The sequence below is a fragment of the Engystomops pustulosus genome, chromosome 3, assembly GCF_040894005.1.
Source record: "Engystomops pustulosus chromosome 3, aEngPut4.maternal, whole genome shotgun sequence".
In the NCBI taxonomy this organism is placed as follows: domain Eukaryota; kingdom Metazoa; phylum Chordata; class Amphibia; order Anura; family Leptodactylidae; genus Engystomops; species Engystomops pustulosus.
Genome location: NC_092413.1, coordinates 137,747,207 through 137,770,769, shown reverse-complemented (window position 1 = coordinate 137,770,769; position 23,563 = coordinate 137,747,207). Strand labels below are relative to the sequence as shown.

The window sequence follows — 23,563 nt, the reverse complement described above, 5'->3', positions numbered from 1 at the left end:
CAAATCTGCAGCAACTGTGTGATGCCATCATGTCAATATGGACCAAAATCTCTGAGGAATGCTTCCAGCACCTGTAAGCCACCTGTTGAATCTATGCCACGAAGAATTGAAGCAGTTCAGAAGGCAAAAGGGAGTCCAACCCGTTACTAGCATGGTGTACCTAATAAAGTGGCCGGTGAGTGTAAGTGAGAAGAGTTTACACCATAGAATTGTAGCCATAGCATAAAAATCTATGTTGTAATGATAAATTAAAAATCATTCATTTACCCTTGGAAGCAATAATAAATTATATTGTGAAATAGCTCGTGCCCATAAAACATCACTAGTTCCAAATCCAAAACATATATCCCTAAATACAACTTTTTGTCCTAGAGAGAAAGAGTAATCAAATGTATGAAGTTAATCAGTTATGGAGTTAATTAGTGATATGTGTTCAAAAATAATAAATATATGCAGGGTAAAAAAAACGTATTAAATACTTTATAGTGATTCCTTCAAATTAACTGTAACGTGCAGACCTAAAAAGATACTTGGTGATATATAAATACCCTCACTCACCAAACATAATCCACTACATAATATCCACCAATTTTTATCATGCCATTTCATCATTTATTTAGTGTGAGCAATATTTTGTTTCCATTATATAACTGTATACGGTAAATCTTGTCAATAAATAAAGACATCAGTTTTCTTATTACAGGCGGTCCCCTACTTAAGGACACCCGACTTACAGACAACCCATAGTTACAGACGGACCCCTCTGCCCACTGTGACCTCTGGTGAAGCTCTCTGGATGCTTTACTATAGTCCCAGACTGCAATGATCAGTTGTAAGGTGTCTGTAATGAAGCTTTATTGATAATTCTTGGTCCAATTACAGCAAAAATTTAGAAACTCCAATTGTCACTGGGGCAAAAGAAAAAATTTTGTCTAGAACTTCAATTATAAAATATACAGTTTCGACTTACATACAAATTCAACTTAAGAACAAACCTCCGGACCATATCTTGTATGTAACCCGGGGCCTGCCTGTATATCAATTTTGTAGTTACTGCAGGATTTGTCTTGATTTTATGATAACTGTGATTAAGAGTTCTTGTCTCGACTGCATTAATTTTATCTTGGTTTATCCAGAGGAAAATGAAGCTGTAATTCCAATCTTCTACATACTTTTCTAATGATATATCTCACAATAGGGCTGTAAATAGATGTCTTGATTATAACTTGCCATACCTTCATCTCTCTGTGATGCTGCTATAGAAGGGGAATATACAGTATTTTATTTTATTCCATGGCTGTTTTTGGTCAGTGAAATGCAGACTGTACAGTAGGCGGAATATCCCAAGCAAATGTAGAAGATAGTAAGGCAGTGGCACTCACCATAAAATTTCACCTTTAAAGAGAACCTACCACCACGAATCTACCTATAAAGGTAGATCGGGTGGTAGGTGGATGTAAGGGACGTGAGGATAGCTCTTTTTAGAGCTAATCCTCACGTCCCCGCTAACTTTTGGGAAACTTTATTGACCTAATATGTAAATTTCGTTATGCGGCTACTGGGGCGTGGAGTAGCCGGCACGAGGCTACACAGCGCAGCTACTCCACGCCCCAGTAGCCACATTACTCCTCCTACCCTGTTGTGTGCGGCGACAAGCCGGCATGCGCAGTAGCTTCGGCCTCGGAGCTCGGACTGCTCAGCCGGCGTTCTGCGCATGCGCAGAACGCCATCATGACGGACGAGGGCTGCGCGCCGCACGCAACAGGGTAGGAGGAGTAATGTGGCTACTGGGGCGTGGAGTAGCCGCAGTAGCCGCATAGCTAAATTTACATAATAGGTCAATAAAGTTTCCCAAAAGTTAGCGGGGACGTGAGGATTAGCTCTAAAAAGAGCCATCCTCACGTCCCTTACATCCACCTACCACCCGATCTACCTTTATAGGTAGATTCGTGGTGGTAGGTTCCCTTTAATTTGCAGGAGCAGGCAGTTCATGGAGACCATGAGCGACAGCTGTTTCGCACCATCCAATGCTTTCTCTAGCGTGAAGGTGGCAGATTGGGGAATAATAATCTAAAAAACTATAAGATAGCATTTGTGTTTATTTCGGGGCTTCTGCTCCACATCAGTGATAAATCCCCATATGGTCTATATCTCACACAACAAAAACTTTCTGCACAGAGTTGTAACTGATTATTTAGAATCATAGAGGTATAGCATTTACAACGTACTAGACTTATGAATAGAGATGAGCGGGCCCAAACTTCCCATTCAGGGTTCGGGTATGCCCCTCATAACGCAGACGTATTGCTGGATTGGCAGCTGAACAGCCAATCCAGCAATATGTCTGGGTTGTGCGGGGTGCACCTGAACCCCAAACAGGAAGTCTGGGTCCACTCATCTCTACTTATGAATTGGGTAAGGAATTGACCCTTCATAACATTAGAGCACCAGCATTGCATTTTAAAAGCTAAATTAAATTATTTGTGACATGCCCTTAAACTGTATGTCTGCTATTTGTAATTGTGATCCTCCCCAGGCAATTTTTGCAATTACATGGATAGTAAAGTAGAGCAGAAAAAAGGGAACAATTTCTTAGGGAAAATGCCCCTTCTTTGTAATTCAAATAAAACAGATCTCCCAAAAGGGATGAGAATAATGTCTAATGAGAAAAGTGTCTAATGCAAGTTAAATGTAGCTTAGTACAATTACAAGACATCTGTGTACTCTGGTTCTCCTTGTCCACCAATATACTTAGATAAAATGATGTTTAATGCCCAGTTTATATTCATTATTTTCAATATGTAAAGATTAACACATTTTTGTTTTATGTACCTTAAGCACTCTAATAGTACAACAAGACCTCCAAACCTGAAACCTGAGAAAAGATTGACTCATGTAAGTAGTTTGTATGACATGTACCATAATTCAATGCATTATTACTAGAGATGAGCGAACACTAAAATGCTCGGGTACTCGTTATTCGAGACGAACTTTTCCCGATGCTCGAGTGCTCGTCTCGAATAACGAACCCCATTGAAGTCAATGGGAGACTCGAGCATTTTTCAAGGGGACCAAGGCTCTGCACAGGGAAGCTTGGCCAAACACCTGGGAACCTCAGAAAAGGATGGAAACACCACGGAAATGGACAGGAAACAGCAGGGGCAGCATGCATGGATGCCTCTGAGGCTGCATAATCGCACCATTATGCCAAAATTATGGGCAACAGCATGGCCATGACAGAGTGACAGAATGAAGCTAGATAGCATCTAAAACATCCAATAATTGACCCTGACACTATAGGGGACGGCATGCAGAGGCAGCGGCAGCAGGCTAGAGAGTGTCATGGCGACATACCCTAAATGGACTCAGGCTTCAAACCAATGGGTGGCAGAGAGGAACCAAAGGAGGTGAGCAAGAAGCGCTCAAATAATATCGGTACATGATAAAAGTTTGCCAGTATATTTTGTGGATTACACAGCAGGGTGGCGACAAAGTTAACATGGAAGCCATGAAAACAACCCAAAATTCTGCCTGACACAGCTCGTTTGATAAGGGGACCATGTATGGAGGCAGTGAACTAGTAGTAGATTAAAGGTGCTGCAGTTAAAACTATGTTAGTTGGATCTTGGCATGGAGCTGGCGCTCCGCTGCCAGGCGAGCTTTCGCCAATCCAAGCCCCTGTCTATAGGCTACTCCCCAAACAGCACTTCTAAGAACCTTTTGTATAAGATCAAGTGTAGTAGCGTTCTTATAAGTTTAGGATATGGCGGGTGAGGGGAATGTAAACAGATGCGCAAGAAGCGCTGAAATAATATCCCTAAATGGTAAAAGTTTGCAAGTATATTTTGGGGATTACACAGCAGGGTGGCGACAAAGTTAACAACTTTGATGTGGAATGCCCTGTAATAGCTCTTGGGCGGTGTGCTTTTTATCGCCTAGGCTCAGCAGTTTCAGCACCGCCTGCTGTCGCTTAGCGACGGCACTGCTGCTGTGCCTAGAGCTACCGACTGATGGCGCCATGCCCACGGATGGTAATTCGGAGGAGGAGGAGGTGGAGGAGGGGTGGGAGGAGGTATAGTAGGCCTTTGAGACCTGGACCGAGGTAGGCCCCGCAATTCTCTGCGTCGGCAGTATATGACCAGCCCCAGGGTCAGACTCGGTCCCAGCCTGCACCAAGTTAAGTGTAGTAGCGTTCTTATAAGTTTGGGATATGGCGGGTGAGGGGAATGTAAACAGATGCGCAAGAAGCGCATGATGCGCATGGAGCTGGCGTTCCGCTGCCAGGCGAGCTTTCGCCAATCCAAGCCCCTGTCTCTAGGCTACTCCCCAAACAGCACTTCTAAGAACCTTTTGTATAAGATCAAGTGTAGTAGCGTTCTTATAAGTTTAGGATATGCCGGGTGAAGGGAATGTAAACAGATGCGCAAGAAGCGCTGAAATAATATCCCTAAATGGTAAAAGTTTGCCAGTATATTTTGTGGATAACACAGCAGGGTGGCGACAAAGTTAACAACTTTGATGTGGAATCCATGAAAACAACCCAAATTTCTGCCTGACACACCTCGTTTGATAAAGGGACGATGTATGGAGGCAGCTATATGGACGACTTTTGGAGGTAGCAATGGAGACAACGTGTGGAGGCTGCTATGGAGACAATTTAATTTGGATAGTGCCTGTATGTGGCAGTCCCAAACATTTTTCAAACCAGAGGAGCAGGTAGGTGGCCCTCCAGTAAAATGGGATAGATTGAGTGCCTGTATGTGGCAGTCCCAAAAATGTTTCAAACCAGAGGAGCAGGTAGGTGGCCCTCCAGTAAAATGGAATAGATTGAGTGCCTGTATGTGGCAGTCCCAAAAATTGTTCAAACCAGAGGAGCAGGTAGGTGGCCCTGCAGTAAAATGGAATAGATTGAGTGCCTGTATGTGGCAGTCCCAAAAATTGTTCAAACCAGAGGAGCAGGTAGGTGGCCCTGCAGTAAAATGGAATAGATTGAGTGCCTGTATGTGGCAGTCCCAAAAATGTTTCAAACCAGAGGAGCAGGTAGGTGGCCCTCCAGTAAAATGGAATAGATTGAGTGCCTGTATGTGGCAGTCCCAAAAATTGTTCAAACCAGAGGAGCAGGTAGGTGGCCCTGCAGTAAAATGGAATAGATTGAGTGCCTGTATGTGGCAGTCCCAAAAATTTTTTAAAACAGAGGACCGGGTAGGTGGCCCTCCAGAAAAATGGAATAGATTGAGTGCCTGTATGTGGCACTCACAAAAATTGTTTCAAACAGAGGACCGGGTAGGTGGCCCTCCAGAAAAATTAAATGCATGAAGTACTATAGCAAGAGCCAGTGGGCCCTGTCAAAAAATAGCCATTTTCCTCTGCTTTACTGTACAAAGAGGAGGAGAAGGAGGAAAATGAGGAGGAGGAGGAGGAGTGGATCAATTATTCAGGTTGAGCTTCCTTCACCTGGTGGAGATTGGAAATTCTGAGAAATCCAGCCTTTATTCATTTTAATAAGCGTCAGCCTGTCAGCGCTGTCAGTCGACAGGCGTGTACGCTTATCGGTGATGATGCCACCAGCTGCACTGAAAACCCGCTCGGACAAGACGCTAGCGGCAGGGCAGGCAAGAACCTCCAAGGCGTACAGCGCCAGTTCGTGCCACATGTCCAGCTTTGAAACCCAGTAGTTGTAGGGAGCTGTGTGATCATTTAGGACGATGGTATGGTCAGCTACGTACTCCCTCACCATCTTTCTGTAAAGATCAGCCCTACTCTGCCGAGACTGGGGACAGGTGACAGTGTCTTGCTGGGGTGACATAAAGCTGGCAAAAGCCTTGTAAAGCGTACCCTTGCCAGTGCTGGACAAGCTGCCTGCTCGCCTACTCTCCCTCGCTACTTGTCCCGCAGAACTACGCACTCTGCCGCTAGCGCTGTCAGAAGGGAAATACTGTTTCAGCTTGTGCACCAGGGCCTGCTGGTATTCATGCATTCTCACACTCCTTTCCTCTCCAGGGATGAGAGTGGGAAGATTTTGCTTGTACCGTGGGTCCAGGAGAGTGAACACCCAGTAATCGGTGCTGGAATAAATTCTTTGAACGCGAGGGTCACGGGATAGGCAGCCTAGCATGAAATCTGCCATATGCGCCAGAGTACCAACGCGTAAGAATTCACTCCCCTCACTGGCCTGACTGTCCATTTCCTCCTCCTCCAACTCCTCCAACTCCTCTTCTTCTGCCCATACACGCTGAACAGTGAAGGACTCAACAATGGTCCCCTCTTGTGTCTCGCCAACATTCTCCTCCTCTTCCTCCTCATCCTCCTCCACCTCCACCTCCTCCGATATGCGCTGAGAAACAGACCTCAGGGTGCTTTGGCTATCAACAAGGGAATATTCTTCCCCCGTCTCTTGTGACGAGCGCAAAGCTTCCGACTTCATGCTGACCAGAGAGTTTTTCAACAGGCCAAGCAGCGGGATGGTGAGGCTGATGATGGCGGCATCGCCACTGACCATCTGTGTTGACTCCTCAAAGTTACTCAGCACCTGACAGATATCAGACATCCACGTCCACTCCTCATTGTAGACTTGAGGAAGCTGACTGACCTGACTACCAGTTCTGGTGGAAGTTGACATCTGGCAGTCTACAATCGCTCTGCGCTGCTGGTAAACTCTGGATAACATGGTCAGTGTTGAATTCCACCTCGTGGGCACGTCGCACAACAGTCGGTGAGCGGGCAGTTGGAGGCGGCGCTGCGCTGCCCTGAGAGTGGCAGCATCTGGGCTTGACTTCCTGAAATGCGCACAGATGCGGCGCACCTTCGTGAGCAAATCAGACAGATTGGGGTATGTCTTGAGGAAACGCTGCACTATCAGATTTAACACATGGGCCAGGCATGGCACATGTGTCAGTCTGCCGAGTTGCAGAGCCGCCACCAGGTTACGGCCGTTGTCACACACAACCATTCCCGGCTTGAGGTTCAGTGGTGCCAGCCACAGATCAGTCTGCGCCGTGATGCCCTGTAATAGCTCTTGGGCGGTGTGCCTTTTGTCGCCTAGGCTCAGCAGTTTGAGCACCGCCTGCTGTCGCTTAGCGACGGCACTGCTGCTGTGCCTAGAGCTACCGACTGATGGCGCCGTGCCCACGGATGGTAGTTCGGAGGAGGAGGTGGAGGAGGGGTGGGAGGAGGAGGAGGCATAGTAGGCCTGAAACACCTGGACCGAGGTAGGCCCCGCAATCCTCGGCGTCGGCAGTATATGAGCAGCCCCAGGGTCAGACTCGGTCCCAGCCTCCACCAAGTTAACCCAATGTGCCGTCAGCGATATATAGTGGCCCTGCCCGGCAGCACTCGTCCACGTGTCCGTGGTCAGGTGGACCTTGTCAGAAACGGCGTTGGTCAGGGCACGGATGATGTTGTCTGACACGTGCTGGTGCAGGGCTGGGACGGCACATCGGGAAAAGTAGTGGCGGCTGGGGACCGAATACCGAGGGGCGGCCGCCGCCATGAGGTTGCGAAAGGCCTCGGTCTCTACTAGCCTATAGGGCAGCATCTCCAGGCTAAGCAATCTGGAGATGTGCACATTAAGGGCTTGGGCGTGCGGGTGGGTTGCACTATATTTGCGTTTCCGCTCCAGCGTCTGGGGTATGGAGAGCTGAACGCTGGTGGATGCTGTGGAGGATCGTGGAGGCGACGATGGGGTTTTTGTGCCAGGGTCCTGGGCAGGGGGCTGACTAGCAGCTGACACAGGGGAAGGAGCAGTGGTGTGCACGGCCGGAGGTGAACGGGCTTGTTGCCACTGAGTGGGGTGCTTAGCATTCATATGCCTGCGCATACTGGTGGTAGTTAAGCTAGTAGTGGTGGAACCCCTGCTGAGCCTGGTTTGGCAAATGTTGCACACCACAGTCCGTCGGTCATCCGGTGTTTCCTTAAAGAACCTCCACACTTCTGAAGATCTAGCCCTCGCCGCAAGAGCCCTCACCACGGGAGCTTCACTAGTTGACAGTGGCGCTGATGCACCAGCTCTGGCCCTGCCTCTCCGTCTGGCCCCACCACTGCCTCTTCCAACCTGTTCAGGTCGAGGACTCTCCTCCGTCTCAGAAGCACTGTGTTCACCCGGCCTCTCAACCCAGCTTGGGTCTGTCACCTCATCATCCTCCGATCCCTCAGTCTGCTCCCCCCTCGGACTTCCTGCCCTGACAACAACTTCCCCACTGTCTGACAACCGTGTCTCCTCATCGTCGGACACCTCTTTACACACTTCCACTACGTCAAGAAGGTCATCATCACCCACAGACTGTGACTGGTGGAAAACCTGGGCATCGGAAAATTGCTCAGCAGCAACCGGACAAGTGGTTTGTGACTGTGGGAAGGGTCCAGAAAACAGTTCCTCAGAGTATGCCGGTTCAAATGCCAAATTTTCCTGGGAGGGGGCAGACTGGGGGGGAGGAGGCTGAGGTGCAGGAGCTGGAGGAGTGGGGATTTCGGTGACATGGGTGGACTGCGTGGAAGACTGACTGGTGGTGGACAAATTGCTCGAAGCATTGTCAGCAATCCACGACATCACCTGTTCGCACTGTTCTGGCCTCAACAGTGCTCTACCACGAGTCCCAGTAACTTCAGACATGAACCTAGGGAGTGTAGCTCTGCGGCGTTCCCCTGCTCCCTCATCAGCAGGTGGTGTCTCACCCCGCCCAGGACCACGGCCTCTGACCCCTGCAGTAGTTGGACGCCCACGTCCCCGCCCTCGTCCTCTACCCCTAGCCCTCGGGTTAAACATTTTTAAAATGAGAGTTATAACTTTTTTTTTTTTTTTACTTCTTTTTGTTTTTTTTGGTGTTTTTTTGTGTTTTTTTTTTTTTTTGTGTTTTTTGTTTTTTTTTGAGTTTTTAAAACCAAACAATCCTATCCTATTGCTATGGCTATTTTCTAGCCAAGTATCAAAGGAAGCACACTACTATGCCAGATGAGATGACACTGAGTTATTGCCTAATAGAAATCCAACCCCTACTGAATTTTGCCACTTCGGCCTTTGCTATGGATATGTGCGCCACTAAGCGCAGAACACAGCGGTCGCAAGTCTCACTACAAATTGCTCAGAATTGGCAAGTACATGCACTGCAGAAACTACAGCCACCAGCAGATCAACCAGAAATCAAATATATAGAACGCTACTGTAGGCTTCAAGAAGCTGTTTGTATTCTCCTATGGCTATTTTCTAGCCAAGTATCAAAGGAAGCACACTACTATGCCAGATGAGATGACACTGAGTTATTGCCTAATAGAAATCCAACCCCTACTGAATTTTGCCACTTCGGCCTTTGCTATGGATATGTGCGCCACTAAGCGCAGAACACAGCGGTCGCAAGTCTCACTACAAATTGCTCAGAATTGGCAAGTACATGCACTGCAGAAACTACAGCCACCAGCAGATCAACCAGAAATCAAATATATAGAACGCTACTGTAGGCTTCAAGAAGCTGTTTGTATTCTCCTATGGCTATTTTCTAGCCAAGTATCAAAGGAAGCACACTACTATGCCAGATGAGATGACACTGAGTTATTGCCTAATAGAAATCCAACCCCTACTGAATTTTGCCACTTCGGCCTTTGCTATGGATATGTGCGCCACTAAGCGCAGAACACAGCGGTCGCAAGTCTCACTACAAATTGCTCAGAATTGGCAAGTACATGCACTGCAGAAACTACAGCCACCAGCAGATCAACCAGAAATCAAATATATAGAACGCTACTGTAGGCTTCAAGAAGCTGTTTGTATTCTCCTATGGCTATTTTCTAGCCAAGTATCAAAGGAAGCACACTACTATGCCAGATGAGATGACACTGAGTTATTGCCTAATAGAAATCCAACCCCTACTGAATTTTGCCACTTCGGCCTTTGCTATGGATATGTGCGCCACTAAGCGCAGAACACAGCGGTCGCAAGTCTCACTACAAATTGCTCAGAATTGGCAAGTACATGCACTGCAGAAACTACAGCCACCAGCAGATCAACCAGAAATCAAATATATAGAACGCTACTGTAGGCTTCAAGAAGCTGTTTGTATTCTCCTATGGCTATTTTCTAGCCAAGTATCAAAGGAAGCACACTACTATGCCAGATGAGATGACACTGAGTTATTGCCTAATAGAAATCCAACCCCTACTGAATTTTGCCACTTCGGCCTTTGCTATGGATATGTGCGCCACTAAGCGCAGAACACAGCGGTCGCAAGTCTCACTACAAATTGCTCAGAATTGGCAAGTACATGCACTGCAGAAACTACAGCCACCAGCAGATCAACCAGAAATCAAATATATAGAACGCTACTGTAGGCTTCAAGAAGCTGTTTGTATTCTCCTATGGCTATTTTCTAGCCAAGTATCAAAGGAAGCACACTACTATGCCAGATGAGATGACACTGAGTTATTGCCTAATAGAAATCCAACCCCTACTGAATTTTGCCACTTCGGCCTTTGCTATGGATATGTGCGCCACTAAGCGCAGAACACAGCGGTCGCAAGTCTCACTACAAATTGCTCAGAATTGGCAAGTACATGCACTGCAGAAACTACAGCCACCAGCAGATCAACCAGAAATCAAATATATAGAACGCTACTGTAGGCTTCAAGAAGCTGTTTGTATTCTCCTATGGCTATTTTCTAGCCAAGTATCAAAGGAAGCACACTACTATGCCAGATGAGATGACACTGAGTTATTGCCTAATAGAAATCCAACCCCTACTGAATTTTGCCACTTCGGCCTTTGCTATGGATATGTGCGCCACTAAGCGCAGAACACAGCGGTCGCAAGTCTCACTACAAATTGCTCAGAATTGGCAAGTACATGCACTGCAGAAACTACAGCCACCAGCAGATCAACCAGAAATCAAATATATAGAACGCTACTGTAGGCTTCAAGAAGCTGTTTGTATTCTCCTATGGCTATTTTCTAGCCAAGTATCAAAGGAAGCACACTACTATGCCAGATGAGATGACACTGAGTTATTGCCTAACAGAAATCCAACCCCTACTGAATTTTGCCACTTCGGCCTTTGCTATGGATATGTGCGCCACTAAGCGCAGAACACAGCGGTCGCAAGTCTCACTACAAATTGCTCAGAATTGGCAAGTACATGCACTGCAGAAACTACAGCCACCAGCAGATCAACCAGAAATCAAATATATAGAACGCTACTGTAGGCTTCAAGAAGCTGTTTGTATTCTCCTATGGCTATTTTCTAGCCAAGTATCAAAGGAAGCACACTACTATGCCAGATGAGATGACACTGAGTTATTGCCTAATAGAAATCCAACCCCTACTGAATTTTGCCACTTCGGCCTTTGCTATGGATATGTGCGCCACTAAGCGCAGAACACAGCGGTCGCTAGTCTCACTACAAATTGCTCAGAATTGGCAAGTACATGCACTGCAGAAACTACAGCCACCAGCAGATCAACCAGAAATCAAATATATAGAACGCTACTGTAGGCTTCAAAAAGCTGTTTGTATTCTCCTATGGCTATTTTCTAGCCAAGTATCAAAGGAAGCACACTACTATGCCAGATGAGATGACACTGAGTTATTGCCTAATAGAAATCCAACCCCTACTGAATTTTGCCACTTCGGCCTTTGCTATGGATATGTGTGCCACTAAGAGCTAAACACAACGGTAGCAAGTCCCCCTGCTAATTCCTCACAAAATGGTAAAAGATGCAAATTAAAATAAAAAAAGTAGAACGTTATTGTAGCCCTAAGAAGGGCTGTTGGGTTCTTTGAGAATCACTCCTGCCTAACAGTAAGCTAATAGAACACCCTAACGCTTTCCCTGACCAGCAGCAGCTCTCTCCCTAGCGGCATCCAGAGACAGAATGATCCGAGCAGCGCGGCCAGCGGCTAGTCTATCCCAGGGTCACCTGATCTGGCCAGCCAACCACTGCTATCGACGTGTAAGGGTACCACGTCATGCTGGGTGGAGTGCAGAGTCTCCTGGCTTGTGATTGGCTCTGTTTCTGGCCGCCAAAAAGCAAAACGGCGGGAGCTGCAATTTTCTCGAGCGGGCGAAGTATTCGTCCGAGTAACGAGCAGTTTCGAGTACCCTAATGCTCGACCGAGCATCAAGCTCGGACGAGCATGTTCGCTCATCTCTAATTATTACAGATGTGTCCACCCTTAACTTAGCTCTAATTTTGTTCAATTGGTTAAAGGAAATCACCAGAAGGATCAAACCAAATACACTCACGTGCTCTGGATATTTCCATCTGTACACTGTGGAGACGTGACACAAGTACAGGAATCGCCGAGAACTGGGCGATTTCACAGGGGGACATGTGTGATAGTTTTTTCTTTCTTCTGGGAATTTTTGAGACATTTGGAAGCTCTTTTTTGCACCTTATGTATGATCATGTATTTTTACTTCTGATGCATGTTCAGTTTTTTCCTATCCTGGCAGGCGCAAATTTTTGCTTCTTTTTGAGGCAAACGTCTCAAATCCACATGGACACGAGCCACGTGAGGGGGTTATGTACAAGAGTGGCCACTAATGTTCATTTTGGATTTGAGGCTGTGTCCTGCATTTTTAAGCACTCTAGTCACCCCCCATGGAGATGACGACAATTGAGGCTGCGGTCACACATGCTGTTAAGGGTGAGGTCACCCTAACAGCTGAGGAGAACTGATTAGCTTAATTACATTACTGTTAACATTTGTATTTACAAAATGTACAGTAAACGCAATGTTATAATTTATGCGTTAATGTCACTTTTCTGTAAACGCAAATGTTGACAGCTATATAATTAGGCAAATCACCTCTCCTCAGCTGTTGTAATGCATTACAAAACTCAACCAAAATGGCACGTGTGACCTTGTGTGAAGTAACCAATAAATTTGAAAAAAATTTAGAATTTTCAAAAGACAGGTTACTATTCAAAATTTTATACATTAAAAGCATGTGAAATAATTCCAATTTACATCTTAAAACATGCTCCATGAAAAAAATCCTTCAATGGCACCTGCCCTGGACCAGCTGCAGATTTGCACCTAAAGAGTAGCAAAAATAAGCAAAAAGTCATCTTGACAATAAAGATACATAAGGCGCATTGCGCAAGGTGCAGACCAAAGCGTACTTGAAAAATGACAAAAGTTGCAGTGAAAAGTCGCAAAAACGACTAAATGAGACAATTTAACTAGCAGAAATAATGATTCCTTTCCCCCACTGTCTTTTTGGCTGGAGAAGAGGAGGGAGGAGGAAGGCTAAAAGATGACAGCCCACAGAGCGCCTTCGACTTATTTATCATAATTAGGCCATAAAAATCAACAAGAAGACCATATGCAGAAAGAGGGCACAGAGCAGAATTTAAGTGTATTTTGTTTAGAGTACATGATCCTGCTGGTAGATTTCATTTAACCCTTTCACGACCCGTGACGTAATAGCACGTCACGGGTCGGCCGCGGGTGCATGGAGAGGGCTCACGCGCTGAGCCCTCTCCATAGCCGGTAAGTCTTTGCTGCATATTGCTAGCACCGATCGCGGGTGTTTTCACCTCGATCGCCGCCGGCAATGCTGCCGGCGGCTTCAAAAGGATGGCGGCGCGTGGGCGCCGCCATCTTTTCGAAGATCGCCGCTCCCCGTGACGTCATTGGGGAGCGGCGATCCGTCGCCATGGTAACCTCGGGTCTCGCGAAGACCCGAAGCTACTTCAGGTTAACCCATGCATTACAATGTGCTATCAGCACATTGTAATGTATGAGTAGTAAAATCCCCATATACTGCCATACTGTAGTATGGCAGTATATGATAGGATCGTGCAGACCCCCTAGGGTTAAAGTACCCTAGGGAGTCTGAAAAGTACTAAAAATAAAAATAAAAAAAAGTTAAAAAAAAATATATAATAAAAAACCCTAAAAACTCAAATCACCCCCCTTTCCATAGAACTGATATAAAAATAAATAAACAGTAAAAATCATAAACACATTAGGTATCGCCGCGTCCGAAAATGCCCGATATATCAAAATATGATAACGATTTTTCACTGCGTTTAATCCCGTAACGGAAAATCGCGCCCAAAGTCGAAAATGGCACTTTTTTTGTCATTTAAAAAAATAAAAAAATTCTATAAAAGTGATCACAAGGTAGAACAGTCCTAAAATTGATAACATTGTAAATGTCATCAAAATCCGCAAAAAACGACACCACCCACAGCTCAGTATACTAAAGTATAAAAAAGTTATTAGCGCCAGAAGATGGCAAAATCCCAAAAAAAATTTTGTACAGGAGGTTTTCATTTTTTTAAATGTATGAAAACATTATAAAACCTATACAAATTTGGTATCCCCGTAATCATACCGACCCAAAGAATAAAGTAGACATGTCATTTGGGGCGCACAGTGAAATCCGTAAGATCCAAGCCCACAAGAAGGCGGCACAAATGCGTTTTTTTACCAATTTCACTGCATTTGGAATTTTTTTCCCGCTTCCTAGTACACGGCATGGAATATTCAATACCATCTCTATGAAGTGCAATTTGTTACGCAGAAAATAAGCCATTACACAGCTCTGTACATGGAAAAATAAAAAAGTTATGGATTTTTGATCATGGGGAGTAAAAAATGAAAATGAAAAAACAAAAAAGGGCCAGGTCCTGAAAGGGTTAAGGACTGAAACCAATTAATGGTTAAGACATGTCTTCTAGTCCTCAAATAACCACAAAGCACACATCCTCATGTGTGTTCATCAAAATAGCTAAATGAGCTAGTTCAAACAGTTAAGTTTTAAAGGTTAATAGAGAGATTATATTAATTTTACACAAATTCTATTTGCATTCATTTAATAATAGTATTATGATTATGACTTGAATATGAACTGATGGAAAGTGCATGACAGTTACCCCACTATTTATTTTTTTCTACTCTCCCTACCATGATCTGCCTCTAAAGGCCATGCACAAGTTTTAACATAGTAAGACAGGTTTACCAATACTTACTAAGGCTACTTGCATTCTAGCGCTTGCCACAAACAACGGGTCCGCTTGACAATCCTTTTGTCATCCATACGTCATCCATATGTCATATGTCATTTCTATGGATTTGATAAAACATAAATCATGGCAAATCATGTCACTAGCTTGTCCCAACCTCTTAAAGGGCCACATGATTTTTTTATATAGTGATTGATCCGCAAATAGAACCACATGTGGAGGACATCAGTATTTTTCATGTTAAAATAGACTTCCAAAGGAAAGAATAGATGGCAAACACTGGCAAAAATAGGACCTGTTTTTAGTTTCTCTACAGCCTCCATGCAGATCAGTGAAAAACACATTCATGTGCATGGATTCATTGAAAGTGTCAATGGGACATCTGCAAAAAAGATAATAGCATACAGGGTCGGACTGGAGAACCTTGGGCCCACCAGAGTAAAACATTTTTGGGACCCTATCTTTTTACTAGAAGGAATACCAGACTACTAATGGAAGTGTGAAACATGCAGATAACAATATAAACACATTGGGGCAGATTTACCAGAAGAATCTGAGAGCAGAACTGTTCTAGTTGCTCATGGCAACCAATCAGAGATCAGCTTGTATTTTCCCACTGCATCATATGAAATTAAATCTGAGCTCTGATTGTCCGAGTCATGTTAAAAGACAAAACACATATAACTACTTACAGAATACAGATGCGTTTCTATGCGTTGTGCTCAAAGCATTTGAATTGCAAACGTATCATCAGAATTCGGCCTCTCACTGTGTTCACACTCTGCACTTGGGAGGAGATTCTCCCAATCACATCTGTGTTTACAGTGAAACACTTGAGATCAGAAATGTGCATTGTACACATGCGATCGGGAGACACTCTTTCCCAAAATGTGTAAAAATTAGTGTGTGAACGCAACCATCAGGAACCTAAATGTGGCTACTAACCCGAAGCAAACTCTACCCAGCCCCACTAACCCTCATCCACTGACCCCCTAGCATATACAGTGCCCTCCATATTTAAAGGGGTTTGGGGGTGTAAGAACAAGCAGTTGTAGCTACCCCCTTCTGGTGCACCGGACAAGCGCTGTGCCCCCATCACCGCATGTCTGTATAGAGGTACAGTAATGACATCACAACCTTAGCTGCAGCCACTGGAGGACTTGGCTGTGAATACACAGCCCCCATGCAGAAGCTGCAGGGGGAGCGCAATGCGGCTGACTATGACTGCTGCATCTCTGTATAGATACAGGGACTGGGCGCACAGCACCACAGCGGAAAAGTACAAATTCTTTCTTGTAATACATAACTGAAGGCTGTGTGTGTATGTATATATATCTATATATTAGCTGTAGCCCCCGGCATTGCACGGGATAGTAAATAACTGCTCTTACATGTAACAAAATAGAATGGGTTAACAAAAAATATTTTATATGTACCTATAGACTGTCTCAGACTGTCTCCGTCACTGACCGACTTGGTCACTGGCACAGTCTGTCTCTTGCAGTCTCTTTCAGTGACTGTCTGTGTCTGATAGTCTATTTCAGTGATTGTTTCTGGCACTCTCGTTCCAGTGACTGTTGGTCTTAGGCACTCTCATTTCAGTGACTGTCTGTCTCGGGTACTCTCATTCCAGTGACTGTTGGCCTAGGGCACTCTCATTCCAGTGACTGTTGGTCTTAGACACTCTCATTCCAATAACTGTCTGTCTCGGGTACCTCATTTCAGTGACTGTCAGTCTCATTCACGCTGATTCCACTGACTGTTGGCCGCGGGCACTCTCATTCCAGTTACTGTCGGTCTCGGGCACTCTCATTACAGTAACTTTCTCTGTCTCCGACTGTCAATTTGTCTATGGAGAGATTTATCAAAGTTTCTGAGACCAGAGCTGCTCTAGTTGCCCCTGGTAACCAATGAGAGCTCAAGTTTCATTTTCCCACAGCTGTTTATAAAATTACAGCTGATCTCTGATTAGTTTCCATGAGCTGAAAATTTTGGCTCAAATAATGCTTTATAGATTATAATATACACATACACAGAGACTTGTATAAATACATGAAAACAGAACCAAAACCAAGTTCAGTGTTGTGTATTGAGTGGATAATTATGAGATAATGGGGCAGATTTATCAAGCAGTCTGAAAGTCAGAATATTTCCAGTTGCCCATGGCAACCAATCACAGCTCAGCTTTCATTTCACCAGTGCTCATGAATATTTTAAAGGAGAGCTGTGATTGGTTGCCATGGGCAATTGGAAATATTCTGACTTTCAGACACTTGATAAATCTGCCCCAATGTGTAATACCAGAAATCACACATGACGTCTATGGTGGGAGTAATTCTCTATACTTTCTCTAGCCTTCTATCTGGAGGATCCATCAGCTTCTAGCAGCCAGAACTCTGCTCTGAAGATTTAGAAACACAAATACTTAAAGAGGACCTGTAAAAACAAACACAGCAGTGTTACAATGATAGCGTTATCAGAAACCTCTGATAACTCTAACTAACACTGCTGCGCTGTATATTACAAACGCCGGACCTCTCTAAAAGCAGTCCGGCTTATTCAAGAGGTGGCGGTCCGAGGTGCTGCCTCTTCCCTGGACTGCCCCGTTGACTCCATAGGCCATGACTGCTGTGTGTCATGCCCCTTCCCCTCAAGAATACGCCAGACTGCTTTGGGAGTGGTCCGGCGTTTGTAATGTAGAGTGCAGCAGTGTTAGTTAGCGTTATCGAAAGTTTCATTTCATCATTGTAACACTGCTGCATTTGTTTCAGCACAGCTCAGTGCCGTTTTTCAGGGTGACAGGTCCTCTTTAAGTTCCTCATTTTATCATCATCTTCTAGACCTTCTTATGACAAATGTAATAGTGTTCTGTTGTTGCCCTAAGATCACAGTTATGCTCCTACAGTGGATATAGTCCCGTCCCCAAGTAGTAACAGGGCTACCCCCAAGTAGTCACAAGGTAGCCCCCAAGTAGTCACAAGGTAGCCCCCAAGTAGTCACAAGGTAGCCCCCCAGAAGCCAATGATGCTCCAGTAGCCAGTAACCACAGCACTTTCCCCTCAAGTAGCCACAGTGCTTTCCCCTCAGGTAGCCACAGCTCTTTCCCCTCAGGTAGCCACAGCGCTTTCCCCTCAGGTAGCCACAGCGCTTTCCCCTCAGGTAGCCACAGCACTTTTCCCCAGGTAGCCACAGCGCTTTTCCCCAGGTAGCCACAGCGCTTTCCCCCTAGGTAGCCACATAGCTTTCTCCTCAGGTAGCCACGGTGCTTGCCCTCCAGGTAGCCACAGCGCTTGTCCCCCAGGTAGCCACAGCAATTGCTCCCAAGTAGTCAATGTGCTGCCCCAGTAGCCAATAGAAAAGAAAGCATATTCGCCTTGTTCCTCTCAGCTTTGGTGCCTTCCGTAGAGCTCCACCTAAGGCGACATATGATGACATTAGCCAGAGAAAGGTCAGTTCCAGCCATAGGCCTTTGACCTGACACATTCGAACAATTCATCTCACATTGCCTGCAACGCATGTTCCCTCCATGTCACACACACACTGCAACCCCAGATAACAGCCATGTCATGCTGCAACCCACATTACATCAATGTCACCCTATACCCCACATAACAGCCATGTCACCCTGCACCCCACATTACAGCCATGCACCACATTACATACATGTCACACTGCACCCCACATTACATATATGTCATGCTACACCCCCACATAACAGCCATATCACCCTACACCCCACATAACAGCCATGCACCCTTACATTACACACATTCACACTGAACCCCGCATTCTCCCCTGCACCCCACATTACATAAGTGTCACGCTGCACCCCCACATTATATACATCTCACACTACACCCCAAAGCCCCCCTGCAACCCCACATTACATGTCACACTGCATCCTCACACCCCCTGCACCCCCATATTACATACATATGCACTCTGCACGCCACAACTCCCCCTCCCAGTGCACCCCCACATTTTCCCCCTTGCACTGTCTCTGTATAAGTTCTCAGCCCCACACATGGCAGCAAACTGTAGCCGGGTCTTCCTATGTTGCTCCTCCCGCACAGGAGTCACATTGTAATGACCTCATCAAAGGTCCTTTACCATTTCCAGCTATTATCCAGGCAGTCAGTAGTATGTTCAGCAGAGCAGCAACAATGGGCAAATGGCCCAGTGCTTGCTCTCTAAGCTGTCCCAACCAGCCCCTGAACCCCCGGGGCATGCGTGCGACGCCGATAAGAATTTTTTTTTTAATACCTGGTGGTGAAGTTGACTAGAGGGAGCCCCACAATTGTCGGGGCCCACCGTAGGATTCTCAGGTCCTCCGCTGGGCCTGTCCGATCCTGATAGCACATGGAAAAAGCAACCATGCTTATACTAACATTCTTTCGGCCTACATTATGGCACATCATGTTACAGTACATCTGGCAATCCATGCCCTCTTTTCTTTCTTTGCAATAATACATTGAAGCAAAACCTCCTTTTCAACAATACATGCTCATTTTTTTATTAAAAAAATGTACAAAATGAATAATAAATATTCTGCACAACATTAATGTCAGTTTATTGTTGCATTTGAACCAGGATCTGGTATCTTATCTTCATCAAATCTGCTGTAATTTCTTATTATCAAACAAGAAACAATTTTTAAATGTAATGAATGCAAATTTTTTATAATCTGTGATTTAAAAAAAACTGAAAAGAAATCTAAATTTACTTGATGTCAAGGAGTTTGCCATTCATTTCCATTATAACTGTGCAAATGACGCATTCACTATGTGTATAGAAATACAATAGAAGCATTATACATTCTAGAACTTTATAAAGTAACCTTTGCTTCTGAAGCTTTTGAAATAATAATGAGATGTCAAAGTACATTTCCTGACTTTATCAACATTTCTGATATTTTGATTTTCTATGGGATATCAGCGGACATTAAAAGTAAAAAAAAAGAAAAAATGATCACTTCTTTTACTTTACAGTTGTCAAGACCTCCAATGAAATCAGCTGGTCGAGAAACCAAATATGTGAGTTTTAGAAATGTGGAAAAGTATCCAACTATTAATCTTCTGTACAATACTATACAATGCGTATTTTATGACTTCCTGTATAGCAAATTATTAAAAGATCGACCATAAGCAACTTACAATAAGCACTTGTGGGTGGTAAATTAGTTGCAGTAGGACACAAAGGTGCGTCATGCATAATTATATAATGCCATACAAATTCTTGCTGCTTCGGTTAAATGCATTAGCAATATTATAATTACTGTATGTAAATTGGTGTAGACTGATGTGTAAACTTCCATTGTTTGATGTTTCAGATGAGATCATGACTAAGGCTTTGCCAAAACATGTTGATCCATCCTAAAAGCAGTGATGCTTCTTGTAAACGGTGGTTTTTATACAATAAGGATTTGATCCTGTTTAAACCTCTGGAAGAAAGCTGTATATGTGCTTTGCAAGTCACAAAAAAGGTTTATCATATTTGTATCTTTAGGACCTGTTGTATAAACAATAGGCTAAATAAAAGTAATTCTACTAAATCTTTTATATACTAAAGGATCATCTCTGCCTTCAATAAGCAATATAAAAAGACAATATAATACGATTAATGTACAGGCAGTCCCTGGGTTATGTACAAGATATGTTCTGTAGGTTTGTTCTTCAAATTGAATTTGCATGTAAGTCAGAACTGTATACTTTATCATTGGAACCCTAGCCAAATTGTTTTGGTCTCTGTAACAATTGGATTTTAAAAATGTTGGATTCTCATAAGAACCAAGATTAACAATAAAGTTTAATTGCAGATACCTTTGATAACTGTTATAGCTGATCATTGTAGCCCAGGGCTAAAGCACAGTAAATTGGCAACATTCAGAGGTCCGTTTGTAACTAGGGATCATCTGTAAATCAGGCGTTCTTAAGTAAGGGACCGCCTGTAGTAAGATACACATACTACCCATATCTTTATGTTTATTGTCCAGCTGCATCTTCTATGACCCTTTAGAAATATGCACATTAGGCTAAAATGCTTTGAGAGATCACCTCAGGACAATGGCTCTCTTGCTGGACCCAGGAGTGCCATAGCTGAAGGATGAGAGAAGGGTGGTGGAAGTGTAACAGGGTGCATTTTTATTGCTGTAAAATCAGAGCACTGCGGTTCTCTGCTTATGTCCCCCTGCGCTTTAGCCTAATTTGCATATTTCTAAAGTTACATTTTTAGAACAGAGAGTGGGCATCACCCATTCAACTTTATGGGATTGCCAAGTGTATAGTGCTCCCTAATGCTGCTGCTCCCATACAGTTAAATATCTCCAGTGGGACTGAGAGAGTTTGCCTCTCCTCTGTAAAGGGGGAGAGAGTTACTTTCACTTTTGGCCCCTAAAGTGTACCTGCTGGAGGGTCCTTTGATGACTATGTCCTCCCTGTTGACCTTCACAATAAAAATTGTTCCTCTAATTTAACATGAAAAGTCTGACAGAAATGTGTTGCATGTCCTATGTTAAAGGTGCACCAAAAAAAAGTGGCGCACTCTGCTGGGGCAGTGCAGAGGGCACTGGATTCATGCAGAACATGCGCCATAAATCCTGAATCTGGCACATTCTGCACTCTACACAGTTTTTTCTTCCTTTGGTGAATTTTTGAAACATTTTGCAGCTCTTTTTTGCGCCATATGTATGATCATGTCTTTTTATTTGTGATATATGTTAGTTGTTTTCTATCCTAGCAGGCACAAATTTTGGCTTCTTTTTGTGACTTTTTATTGCAAATGTCTCAAACCTACATGGACACAAGCCATGTGAGGGGGTTATATACAGGAATGGACACTACTGTTAATTTTGGATTTGTTTCTGCGTCCTGCATTTTTAAGCACTTTAGTCACACCCCAGGGAGATGATAACATATGAGACAGCGGTCACATATGGTTTTAAGGGTGTGGTCACACGTTGCATTTTGATTGCATTTTAATTGCATTTTGAAACACAAATGAAACACAAGCGATAAAGGCATGTATTGCGTTTTGTAAAGGCAAATGTTAACAGTAATCTAAATAGGCAAATCACCTCTCCTCAGCTGTTGTAATGTGTTTCAAAATGCAATTACAATAAAATGCAAACACAATAAAAATGCAACCTGTGACCACACCCTTAGACGTAACCAATAAATAAAAAAAAAAATGCAAACATTTCTAAATTTTCAAAAAAACAGGCTACTGTGCAAAATGTGAAATAATTCCCTTTGACATGTTAAAATAGGGTTCATAAAGAAAAATCCTTTCTTTGCACCTGCTCTGGACCAGGTGCAGATTCACACCTGAAAGTGGCAAACATAAGTGAAAAGTGAAAAGTCGCACGGAACATCTGGAAAGCAAAGATAGACAAGGCACACTGCACAAGGTGCAGACCAAGGTTCACTTGAAAAACGACAGCAAAAGTCGTAGTGAAAAGTCGCAAAAAGGCAAAAAATTGCAAAAACTACACAATTTGACTAGTAGAAATAAAGATACATGTCCCCCTATGTGTCTAAAGAATTTAAAGGAAGACTTCTTTTTGATGATGATATTTCATGCCGAATAATATTCCTAAAGTAAATGTTCAATTAGCCAAAGTAGTGGAGAAAAATGTTTGCCCTATGAGGACTCTTCCCATTTGAAGGAGCCCATGGACAGAAAATATTACCGTCTTGCTCAAAAAATGTTGGGAAACATCAATGTATAGTCTCAAGACCAATATAGCGGCCACTTCTGTGGCCAGATCTTTTAATGTGTGGTTATGTGAAATGGAGTCCCTTTTCATGGCACCCCTAGACAAGTAATCCTGGATAAACTACCAGTGTTCAAGAAGGCAACAGGAAGTTTAGCTGATACTACAGAGGAAAGCATTAGATTTGTGCCAAAAAAGGGTCTTTATCGAATACAACAAAGCAAACATGGCTGATGCAATGGAATGGTGACATAAAATCAAATACAAAGCTTTGTAATGTACCGTTTTGGGGCCTAACCCAGACAAAATATTAGAAAGGGATGCCAATAAAAAGAAAGCCTTTCCTAAAATTAAAGACTAGAAAAAGAATTTCTATTTTCAACCCTTCAGGATTCAAAATCCGTCATTAAGGGGTAAAGGTGGGTGTTGGAGCTACCCTACAGAAATCAAATATCAAACCATTATGCCCGGATAGGGGGGAGACTGCTGAATTTTCTTTCACAGTTGAGAACTATATACAAAAAACAAGTGCTTATTGAAAATAATTCAGCAGGGATATTTGGTAGAGTTGGTATCCTCTCCCCTCTCCTGGTTTCTAATATTGAGCTGAAACTCCTTTACACTAACTTTGAGATGTGGTCCAAGGTGCAGGAACTGTTAGGAAAGGGCAACATAAGACTGGTAATTTCTCTCCCCTTTTACTTATAAAAAAAAACAAATGTCTCAAATTACCTAATAATCAACTTCAAATTCCTAAACAAACAGATCCTATACAAGTAATTCAAAATGGAGAATGTGAAATCAGCCTCTACAGTGCTAAACCTGAATGATCTCATATATACCATGGATCGCCACATTGTTTACTAAGATTTGCAGTGATGTCTCCTTAGGGGC

At 44.0% G+C, this 23,563-nt stretch overlaps 1 protein-coding gene across 12 annotated transcripts in view; it reads left to right on the top strand.

Moving 5' to 3' along the window:
* MLIP (muscular LMNA interacting protein) overlaps nt 1-23,563 on the top strand; it is a 193,834-nt gene that overhangs the window by 113,679 nt on the left and 56,592 nt on the right. For 8 of the 12 annotated variants that reach the window (XM_072142268.1, XM_072142279.1, XM_072142273.1 and 5 more), the window contains 2 exons: nt 2,839-2,895; nt 19,947-19,991. The exons of 1 other annotated variant lie outside the window; for it this stretch is intronic. In XM_072142268.1, coding sequence (XP_071998369.1) covers nt 2,839-2,895; nt 19,947-19,991 — 102 coding nt within the window. The remainder of the gene's footprint in view (nt 1-2,838; nt 2,896-19,946; nt 19,992-23,563) is intronic. 3 more of the 12 variants (XM_072142276.1, XM_072142271.1, XM_072142272.1) reach the window with 2 other exon arrangements.